Source organism: Sycon ciliatum, chromosome 8, assembly GCF_964019385.1.
Source record: "Sycon ciliatum chromosome 8, ocSycCili1.1, whole genome shotgun sequence".
In the NCBI taxonomy this organism is placed as follows: Eukaryota; Metazoa; Porifera; class Calcarea; order Leucosolenida; family Sycettidae; genus Sycon; species Sycon ciliatum.
In genome coordinates, this window is record NC_088650.1 from 6,710,608 (window position 1) to 6,722,032 (window position 11,425).

Consider the following 11,425-nt stretch of genomic DNA (forward strand, 5'->3'; position numbering starts at 1 on the left):
TGCACCGTGGCCTATAGGCCCTCTTCCGCATTAAAAGGTCTGTGATGGTCACGACATAGTCACTAGCTACTTGCATGTACCGCTACTCATGTGCAAGTGTGCTCAACATAGTAGCTGACATCAGGATTTTCCCTTTCCGGCTCAGTATTCCCTTGCAATCAAAGCGTCATGGTTTGTTACCAATCATATCAGCATGAATTTCTTCACGTTCAGTTCCGCGGGCAGTGTCGGTCGCACGCACACGCATCTTTCTTCTCCCTAACTCAATACCGCACTTCTCAAACCCGTAGTTCCACTTTCATTCTCTTGCTGGGTGGTTAAAACAACAGTATGCAGGACCATGCGGTGTGTCTAGGTGTCATAACAGAAAAGAAAAACAAAAGAGATCAAAGGGAAATTCAAAAATAGGGATTCACTGGCTAGAAATACAGTGTAAGCGCAATGTTCAAACTGGTGCAATCGTGACAAGGATAAAACACATGACCCTGAATTCAGGCTAAGCTTTGCAGCTGTCACTAGTGAGTGTTATAAACTTATAGCACAGCGTGGTAATCCCAGTGCACTGCGCCTAACATATCTTTGCCCACTATCATCGCTTCAGCGACTGGTATGTATCTAGGTTACCAAAAAGTACTACATGACTACAAGCAATGTAAAACAAAACATGCCATGAAGGTTAAAAAAAAAAAAGAGCACTAATGGGAGCCTAGGTAAAAAGAGGATAGTCAGACTCAAATATGGAAAAAATGTCTGGCATAAGTCCAAAAAGGATGAGTTTCATGTATCTGAATACAATTCGCAACGAGGAAAAGTTGAAAGCGAGCTAGCAGCGTGCACCCAGTCTGGCTTGTGTGCACCATAACACAAACCATGCATGCTTCTATAGTGAATAGGCTAGGCTGACGGAGCGGTCCAGACCCTCTCCACCACTCGCACGGTTCATGTTGGCGTGCTTCTTCTCAGGAATTTTAATGTTTGATACTACTTGTTGTACTGTCTTTAAGTGGTCTTGGTAAAAAAGAAGAAGAAAAAAAGTGGCCATATGGCACACAGCTAAAAAAGATTCAAGAACAGGTTGGAGAGAGAAACAAAAACAAAGAAAGAAAGAAAGATCATGACGGACAGACAGGGCTGTCAAAAGGTTCAGCAAAAAATGACAGCTAGGATCACTGGGTACATGCTTATAGGTGACATGTACAGCAAAATGCTGCGTTCGAACATTCACTATGCCTGAGATGCTGAGTGTGAGGTTGCCACTATGAAACAACCATATCACTGTGCTGGTGATTCATACGCTGTGACGAAGCCCTAGGGCACGCTTTGCCCTGTCGATCGCTGCGGCAGATTATCCACGCAGAGGAGTATTGCACATACGGCTCACAACGATAACCACTGTTAGCTTTATCTGTTGCAAGTGTGTCCACAGCTTCCATGTGTCTCTATGGGTTCGATTGCCATTGCACGGCTGTGGGGAAAGCCAAGCCAGTCCTTAGACACACACACACACACACACACACACACACACACACACACACACACACACACATACACACACGCGCGCACACACACGCACACACACACACACGCACGCACGTACGCGCGCACACACACACGCTCGCGCGCGCGCGCGCGCTTTTCCCAAATTGGTTGACGTAGAGCGGAGGCTAGCTAGTGATGTCAAACTACAGCTTGTGCACTAGACGGCAAGAAGTCCAATACACACATGCATGTACACGACGATTGTTTATCCACTGCTATCCACATAGACTAGGCACTAGAGCCGAAGCAAACCATCAGCCACACGGATAGCCACCAAGGATGAATGTCAGTCCACTCAATCAGACAACGAGTCTGTGAAAACCGCGTCCATGAAGGCTGCATTACTTATGCCGTTTGGTTCGTCATCCAGCATCCCGTTCCAGTCAGAGTCCGCTTGCACTTTCTGCGAGACGAGAGTGCCAAAGCTCTTGCGCTCGCCTCTACTGCGGAACGCATCCATCGAGAATTCCTCCATAGGTCCGTCCGCTGGGCTATCATACATGGCGTCGAAGAAGGGCATGTCGAGCAGCTGCATAGCGTCACGCCGGATGTTTTGCAGGTGCATCAGTGTGCTCTGGCGGTGAAGCATCGGTGGGCGGCCGGGGCGGCGTACAGGTGGCGAGTCGCCCAGCACGGCCACGCGGTCCGTCGTCTCCTTAGCCAAGCCTCGCATCATGGCGCCTAGCTGACTGCGGTGGATCAGGTTCTGCTCGTGCTGCGCTTGCCAGCGCAGTCCCAGGTAGTCCAGCAGCAGTAGACCAGAGCCGGCGATCAGAAACGCCATGGTTAGCAGGAAGACGTGCCGGTAGGACTCGGTGTGGTCCAGGATAGCACCTGGATTGCACACAGCAACATCATGGCACCGCGGTAGCAAGCCAGCAGTGACAATTTCAATTTCACAATCACACATACAATAAAGCCTGGCCAAAGGATCACCCCGATACGGTAAGCGGCACCTGTCTCAGGGGACCCGTAGAACCAGGACTAAACAGTGCGATCTATAGTCCAGTAATCTGCAATATTCACATCACCTGTACACTGGCACCAAGGATTTAAAGCCTCTCTCACCGACAAGCTGAAATGAATTTATTATTCCCGTAGCTATGCAGGAGACGTTACTTCAGTAACGTCTGGCGCTAGCCAGGGTCCATACAGCTTTAATTTCGTGTTTGTTTGTTGGTTTGCTTGTGTCACGCCTGGCGCTATCCCGTATCTGTCCCGTACCGTACCATCAACAGAATGAGTATGTATAGTAGCATTATGTACAGCATTAAAGCGGTCAGCACCAAGAAATGAGAGACTGTAGAGGCCTGGCATATACCGGTATGTATGCCAAGTGTATAGGGGGAATGCACGCAGGGCGATAGTGCAGTAACGTCTGGCGCTAGCTAGCCAGGGTCCACAAAAACTTCCTCCGTTAACAAAAACTTCGTGATGGATTTTGATGGATATGAAAACGCTTAGAACAGGTCAAGAACAGTTTGTATCGACTGCAAACGACTGGACGAAGGTAGTTGTTGTTGATTTTTATTTTATTTCGCAAGGCCAAACGGGCAATGGTGCCCAATTCTATGGAAGCGAATTGAGTTCAGCTCATGTACAGCGTCTTTACAAGAGAAACTATTGGCAGAATGAGCAGAGAGTTCAGTTTGCCTCGCTTTCGCTCGACTAAAAGCATTGCGTAGGGCCCTGAGCTTCCAAGCTCTCTCGTCCTGTTCACCAGCATTCGTTTGGGAGGGTTGATTCACTGGCGATGACCAACGGTGTGAGTCACCCTTCCCTTTGCAGCCAGTTCTGATTGTAAACTCTGGTCTGTGCACTGTCGCCATGGACATACTGATCAGAGATACAATGTGTTGCAAAAGAAGGATCCACGAGCGGGATTCGAACCCAGTATGAATGTGTTTCCGGGACAGCGCCCCTACCGATTAACCTACCGGGGATCATACACACACACCCGTGGGTCCATCTTGCTACACCTGCTCACCTGCCCAGCAGGCTTTGTCCTCACGTCGCACCTACTCGCGCGCGCGCGCGCGCGCGCGGGGGAGTACGATTGGTCATGGGTGCGTGCCATTGCCAGGCGCCAGTGTTGCAAAAGAAGGATCCACGAGCGGGATTCGAACCCAGCACCAATGTCTTTCCGGGACAGTGCCCCTACCGATTAGGCTACCGGGGATCACACACACCCGTGGCTCCTTCTTACTATGCTAGTATGCCCTGTTGTCATAGAGGTGCTGCTCAGAGGTACACAGTACATGCAAGGATGCCGTGTTGCCATGGAAATGCAGCTCAGAGGTACACAGTACATGCAAGTATGCCCTGTTGCCATGGAAATGCAGCTGAGAGGTACACAGTACATGCAAGTATGCGTACCTGCTGCAGGTGGTCCGGCCACTGTACCCAGCATGCCGATGAAGAAAATGAAGCCAATGTAACGGCGGATGTGAGCCGAGCCCAAGATTACCACCATTGTCGGCACGAACAACGACCACGCTGCACCATTGAACAGACCGTAGATCCCGGAGAAGACAAAGTAGCCGTCTCTGGAACTCGATGCGACCGGGATCACACACACAAGACCCATAGCGCCGAAGCTCATTGCCTGAATCCAAAAAATACACACACACGCACACGCACGCACGCGCGCACACACACACACACACACACACACACACACACACACGCACCTACATTCATCCATTCGTAAACTGAGGGTAGCAGGAATGACAATGGGTGCAAACTGGAGTGAGTGTACGGGAGTGAGTGTACATGCGTGCGTGTGTGTGATGACCTACAAAGCACACACTTACCTGCAGAAGACAGGGGTTGAGTTTGACCTTACTGCTGATAACTCCCATGAGTACAGAACCAACACCAAGAGACGCACACATTATGTATGTTACCGTCACTGGCTGCAAGCCATCAATGTCCGGCTGTGACAACGACAACAAACAGAAGATGGCCGGAGAGAAACCTGAACTACTGCTCTTGGTTTCGGAATGGAGTCTGTGTGATCCACGGGTGCATCAGGAAATTTACAATTCACGCAGAAACAGCAGTCTGCTGTTCTGTATGAAGAAATTGTTTTTAAGCACAGGGTGTTGCTATTCACGCTCACCTAGACCACTTGATCTTTTCTGTATGTGTAACTCCTGGCAAGTAAATCGAGGCAATGCAGGTCCTTGGTCACTTGTTGTTGTTGTTGCAAGGTACTACACCATTGTGTTCCTCCGTTGGCACATGCATTCATTCACCCCCCCCCCCCCCCCACACACACACATATTCGTCGGTGCGCATGCAAGCAGCCCCCCCCCCTCCCCCCCCCCCCCCCCCCCCCCCGCTCACACACGTACCCATGCATGCTCATGCATACAGCCCCTCCCCCCCCCCCCCCTCACACACACACGTACCCATGCATGCTCATGCATACAGCCCCCCCCCCCCCCTCACACACACATGTTCACCAGGTTGACTCACCATCAGGAAGAACGGTATGAAGGAGACGACGTCGTAGAAGAGAAACGCCATGATCATCAGCGCAAACAAGCGCGGACGCATGCGACTGCGCATCGCCGTGATCTTCATTTCAACGGAGACCTTGATAGACTTCAGGGCAGCGTCCGGCGACACTCGGCCACTCAGCATGCCTCCCAGTTGTATTTTGCTCTTCTTAGCGCCAAGCGGACGCTTTTCATTTCTCACTAGGGTGGTGCTGTGCCGACGCACATACAGGCGACCACGTTTGCTGTTAGCCGGACTCAGCGCCATAGTGGCAAGCAGCATCAGTAGGGTGGTGATGGACATGTAGCGGTAGAATGATCGCCAGCCGGATTGCGACTGGACGGTCTGCGCCACAAACGTGATGACCACTCCGCCAAAGCCTGCACCGGACAGTGCCATGCCGTTGGCTGTTGCACGGTTCTTCTTGAAATAGCTGCGGCAATCGAGAGTTGAGAACATAAGAACAGAACTCAGCTAGGAGCACATGTCAATGTTAGTTAGCAGGAGAATGTGTGTGTGTATGTGTGCGTGCGTGCGTGCGACTGTGCGTGCGTGCGTCCGTGCGCGCGTGTTGTGTGTGTGTGCGCGCATGGGTGCGTGGGTGCGTGCGTGCGTGCCGGGCGGGCGGGCGTGCGGGCGGGCGTGCGTGCATGCACGCGCGTGTTGTGTGTGTGTGTGCGTGCGTGCGTGCGAGCGTGCGTGGGTGCGTGCGTGTGTGTGTGTGTGTGAGAGAGAGAGAGAGAGCAATTTGAACATGATGCCTTGAGAAGATGTTCATCTTGTTCTTTACTAGACTTTACTGCAATGAATTTACCGTCTTCATTGCAATGAATTTACACTGTATCTTCCAGTTACTCTGATCTCCTCCAATGAGACCCAACAAGGTCGAAATAGCTGGCTGTCCGGAGTTGACTGAATTGATAATCGCGTGTGATCTCGAATGGCGTACATTTTAAGTAATTATGTTGGATGAATTCCCATGCAGTCCCAAAAAGAGAGGTCAGACAATCAATACTCAACTGAACATGATGTTGGTTTGTTTCTACCCATCCAGGTACAGTAGAACAGCACAACAGTCATGACAGACAATGCATAGAAGATGGCCAACTCACCTGCCGATCATTAAAATGCAGGCGTTGTAGAGGAGACACGCTCCAACACCGCCCAGCACTCCGTACGTGAGGAACAGACCGAAGAGTGCTGGGACATAGGAACTTGTCAAGTACGCAAGACCGAGCGCCACTGCGCCCAGGAAGGCGGTGAACTGGCAGCCATAGTTACGGATCAAGCGACTGCTGAGCGGTGCCAGGCCCTGGATTATACCACTGTAGAGACTGAAGATCCATGCTGAAACACATACACATATACACACATACACATACACACACACACACACACACATACACACACACACACACACACACACACACACACACACATGTACACGCGTGTACACGCGTACAGACAGACATACCTTTGACCTTTGACCTTTGACGCCCATCGCCGGAGGCGATGATAGCGATGCTACATCAGAAGCCATAGCCACTTGTGCTGGGATTGCACCATGGTTACGATCAGCTGATCACCATCACCCTGCAGAATGAGAACACACACACACACACACACACACACACACACACACACACACACACACACACACACACACACACACACACACACGCACGCACGGCATGAACAGTTGAGGAAATTGACATTGCACATACCTGTGGCAGAAGCTGAAGCACCGAAGCCGCCGCACATGGATGGGTCAGTTTCATTACCAGTACACGGGGGCTTGATGAGCTCACTGTAGACGAGACCGGAGGCGAAACGAGTGCCGTGTGCCACACAATAGATCACAAAGCAAGCGGCGCACACTAGCCACGCCCAGCGGTTCGACGTGCCGGATTTCTTCTTGCTTTTGCCTGCTGATTGAGGGCGCTGGTTGCCTGTCAAACGATCTGTGGAGGAGACGGCCTCCACCCCAGCATCTTGCCTCCGAAGCCGATTGAGGCATGGGTGGTTTAGATTTGGTGAAGGTGGAAGATCTGAATCCTGGTCACTGGAGTGACTTGGGAGGCAGACGGCGTCGCATGGCACATGCCCGCTGCATTGGCTCTCTGAATGGAGGTCAAAATTGGCGCCAATCGATGACGTCTTGCTGTCCCGCAAGTTATTAATGCCAAGTGAGTTTTGACATGAGCCGTTGTCCTGAGACTGCTGATGAATGTGCATAGACTTATCACCCGACGTTCTACGGCTAGGCAACACCTCGGTTTCACCAGAGTAGGAGCCACGCCGAGAGTGCGGTATATACATGGAGCCAGTCTCAACCAGCGTGATGTCATCTCCCTGCCCTCCACCACCATTACCTATAGCTAGATAATCCAATGCCGGTGTGTGCCTATCGCCAGCAGAGTCCGTCGTGCTCTCACCCACGGTGTTGCCAGTGATGGCAACCGACGGGAGAGCGAAGGCACAGGTACCCTGAGGGCGAGTCACGCCACTAGCAGAGGATTGCTGTAGTAAGCTTGGCTCGCTCTTCAACGGAGAGATGGGTCGGAAGCCAGTCTCGTCGGCAGGCGGGCGCCTCTCGTCGGACTTGCCTTGGTTCTGTCGTGCACTATGAGAGCCGCCTGGTGCTTGTGCAGTGGTATGTTCTGGCTTGCGGCAATCAGGCATGCGTGGCACATTCTCGTTGGGAACCATCTCCCAAATGGTCTGAGTACTTGTCGCCAGTGCTACATGATCAAACGAGGACGTATCGACGTCGCCGAGAAGATTGAAGCTCGATGGGACGACGTGCATCGAGCTAACTGTACTGTCCGAGGCGGTCGAGGTCACCATTGCTTTACCGCCGTCGCACACAGCTGCTCTGGGTGGTGTGCCATCCCTGGTGGTTGCGCCCACTCTGGTGGTCTCGTCCTCCTCTTCGTCACTGAGATCTTCTACGACTGTGTCCCGGTTGGGAGATTTCTGTGAGAAGACACTGCGTGAAGAGGCTGGTACAGTCTGTCGGCTTTTCTTCGCTACCTTGGTGAAAGCTGATGGAGCTGTAAAACAAAAACAAAACAAACAAAAAAAACAACGGGCTCAATGTCAGCCTGGAGTGAGAACCTCTATGGGCCACTGTGGTAAGCAAGGCAATCCTTGTTTCTTAGCGTGTATATACAAAACATATGCATGCGATTGCTTTGCAATTGCTTTGCAAATTTAGAAGCAATAACCAGCCACAGGAACGATGCCATCCCATGGCTCTGGGAACGGGCGCCTCTGTTTTTTTGTGAACTGTCGTTCTTGTCACGTCCAACTCAGGCTTCTGCGTGACTGGCATTCTTCTAACACAACACCCATACTACGCAGCTAGCTTGTCACTACAGGAATTATGTCCTGTGACTCCCAGGGAGAAACTGGTCTTTACAAAAATCAACTGCAAATCAATTGCTAATTTTTTTTTAATTCGACGGGTTCGCGTACTGGGCAGGTCAAGAACAAGGAGTCGAACAACTCCCTGGTCAAGAACCACCTTTCCGCTTCCGTGGGACGCCACCACCCCATAATCAGGCGTCAGATGCGGCTCCTAAACGGTGGGGGAGGATAGATCAGATCCACCAACCATAGGCCAAAGGCCAATTGCTAAATCGACCAAAACAAAGTGTACGGATTCCTGGCACATACAGTCGTGTACCAGGTGAACTCCAAACGACCAAAAATCACATTTGGTACCCCAGACACAGATCCTGACGTCCTGAAAGTGGTGTGGATGCTGCCGAAAAAAGTACACGCGCACAAGTACAGTGATGTATTGGGAGGTGGTCTTGAGCACTGGCTTGGCATGCTAGGTCGGATTTCACCTGTAAAACTGAACTGTAGCGTGTCATGTGACTTTTGAGGATACTGACCCTTAACTGGCTTTAATAAGCCTTCCCAACTTTTGTTCTTCTTTTCTTTTGGCCAATGCAGTATGCCTACTATTGAGTGCGGTATTAACTTGTTTTCCTTTTTTAGTGCAGTATTCACTTGGGGCATGTTCGATTGGTAGGATCGGGATCCCAATCCACGGGATCAACTGGATTCGCACCCTTTCGATTGGTCGAATCCGGATCCTTCGGATTTGGATCCGGTCAACCCACCTCGGGGAGCAGCGTTGACCAGATCCAACGTATCCAAATGTGACCTTGGTGCATATATGGCGGGCAAATCATCACTTTTGTTGGATCGAGATAGAGCTTGTTGACCTTTTGGTACAACACACGCGATGAGTACGACTTTCACCCTTTTGGGTGACTTGTGAGTGCCATTTTATTGCTCCGTCAACTTGGCAACAGTCAAGGTCCAAAATAAAGTGTTCAGTTGACTCTGAAGGATCCGACGGATCCGAGATCTGGATCCCGATCTCGATCCTTACCAATCGGACATACCCCAGGCCCTAGTCTTGGGGTTAGACATGGGGGAGTTGCCATACTGGGGTGTGAGCCCTCCTCTCAGCATCGTAAGTACAGCTCTCAGCTCGAGTCATCTCTACTGAGTGAAGAGGACCCACACCTCGGTCTGGTGAGCTGTGTCATGGTATTTGGCAGTCGGATGTGTGCGACTGCGGGGCTCGAACCCGCGGCCTCTTGGGTCGCAGGCAAGTGCAGTGCACAACGTGCTACGGGGGGGGGGGGGGATATTGTCTGGGGCCAGCCGGAGAGGGGTGGTTCCGGGCAGGGCAGGTCTGTCTCTCTGTGTGCACACAGGGGGAGGGGGGGGGGGGTGACAGGATTTTACGAGAGCAGAAACTGCTTTGGGAAGGTGGCTGTTCACTACTCCTGGTTGCAATGCAATACTAGGACATGGACTGAACGTAACCCTGTAATGTTCTATGCTGGATTGGTTGGAAACAAATACTATGAAGTCCCGTAGTTAGAAATCTTGACGACTTCTACTGCAGGTCACTATTGGCTCCAAGCAGAGACTCGTCCAGAGCAAACGTGGCACAATGTCGTCTACGTACGTGTCGGTGAACCATCTCCCTCCACTGGCTCCACGGCCTTCGTACGACGCAGAGAACGGCCCGGCATCGCGGCTGGACGAACGATGCGCCACCGACTTTTTGAGTGACGGAAGCGCTGGACTGAGCTGGATTCTGTCCGCGGCCAGAGTTATTCCTCACGTAGCCTCATCGTTCTCCTCGTCGCGGCCACGAGTTCCATTGACGTCGGACATTGGCTACGTACTGATCGACCAGCACCAGCTATGAAGCAAGAATCTTTCAGCGGAAGATTTCTGTTCTCCGTCGTCGAAATGACTCGTACGGAAAGGCTCGTCACGAGTTCATGGCAAGCCGGAAGCGAAGTATTACCGGTGAAAGTGGTGCTAACGCTTCAGGGATAGGACAAAAACTCACGAGCCGGAACAAGTGGTCGTCACTAACACCACGGCCTACTAAAATTTAGTTACTTTTCCATCTCCGACTCCGGCACTACACACTAACGTGATTTGAAACAGACAAAGCAGGAAGAGTCCTTGTTGCTCAAAACAGGGCTTGCTGTTTGCCCCGCGGGCCCTGGGCTCCATGAACGGAACATGGACTCTGATCTTGTGCAGTAAGCCATCCATTTATGGACGGTTGAAATTCGCAGCTACAAGAACTAGCAGTGCCGGCTACACGTGATGTAGCCTGGCGCCTCTATCAAGTATCATAGTGGACGTGAAGGACGTAATAACTGTTGTAGGGCTGGATCAACGAAAGGTTCGAAGGTTCGCTCACTGCACTATTCGTTTCCGAATCCAAAAGAAGGAGTTGCAGTCAAAGGAAGGTTCGAAACCCATTTTTTTGAACATGCATAGTCTCAAAATCTACTTTTAAAAACTCTGGGAAAGGCATTTCAAGAGCCTGAAACCACCAGAATGGCAACAAAAAAGTGAAAAATAGCCTTTCCACCGGTTGCCTTCAAAGTGAACCCATAGAATTATTGCTCTACATGAGATGAAGTGTAATAATAACTTTTTTAGGATGACCCAAAGGCTAACCGCCTATCGTGGGGTCCGTCGCATTGAAGGATGATGGTACAAGAGAGTACAGTGGGAAGGGGGGGGGGGGGGGGCTACGATGAACAGGGTAACGGCATGCCAGCGAGTAGACCTGAATACTGACAAGAATGTTTGCATAAGTACTTTGAGATGCTAACAGTCCGAAAGGACAGTCCTACAAGTAGTAGAATGTTAGAATCTTCATTCGTTTAGATTATCTAATTCTCTGAAGGGATTCTGGACCGATAGCTAGCCGCAATGCATTCTTCCATACAAGGGTGTTTTAATAAATATCCATCCCAAGCGTAAAGCTATCGTGCCAAGTCCCTCCCCTCCCTCTACGGAAGGTTTGAAGGCGAGAAGAAGC

The 11,425-nt window shown here is 51.1% G+C and overlaps 1 protein-coding gene across 1 annotated transcript; it reads right to left on the reverse strand.

The window, feature by feature from the left end:
* Window positions 1–291: 291 nt before the first annotated feature.
* On the reverse strand, window positions 292–10,585 carry LOC135823058 (uncharacterized). Its single transcript, XM_065335886.1, has 7 exons — window positions 10,040–10,585; window positions 6,768–8,096; window positions 6,156–6,390; window positions 5,020–5,476; window positions 4,353–4,475; window positions 3,916–4,144; window positions 292–2,373 (listed from the first exon to the last, which is right to left on the reverse strand). The coding sequence occupies exons 1-7, from the start codon at window positions 10,104–10,106 to the stop codon at window positions 1,835–1,837; spliced, it is 2,979 nt and encodes a 992-aa protein (XP_065191958.1). The 5' UTR covers window positions 10,107–10,585; the 3' UTR covers window positions 292–1,834.
* Window positions 10,586–11,425: the final 840 nt, after the last annotated feature.

Excerpts from the sequence above, each read along its gene's own strand:
- LOC135823058 (XM_065335886.1), bottom strand. The coding sequence starts at position 10,106 with ATGCCGGGCCGTTCTCTGCGTCGTACGAAGGCCGTGGAGCCAGTGGAG. Across the intron at positions 5,477-6,155 it reads TGCATTTTAATGATCGGCAG|CTATTTCAAGAAGAACCGTG; the intron begins GTGAGTTGGCCA and ends CGATTGCCGCAG. Across the intron at positions 2,374-3,915 it reads GGCCGGACCACCTGCAGCAG|GTGCTATCCTGGACCACACC; the intron begins GTACGCATACTT and ends TGTGCAATCCAG.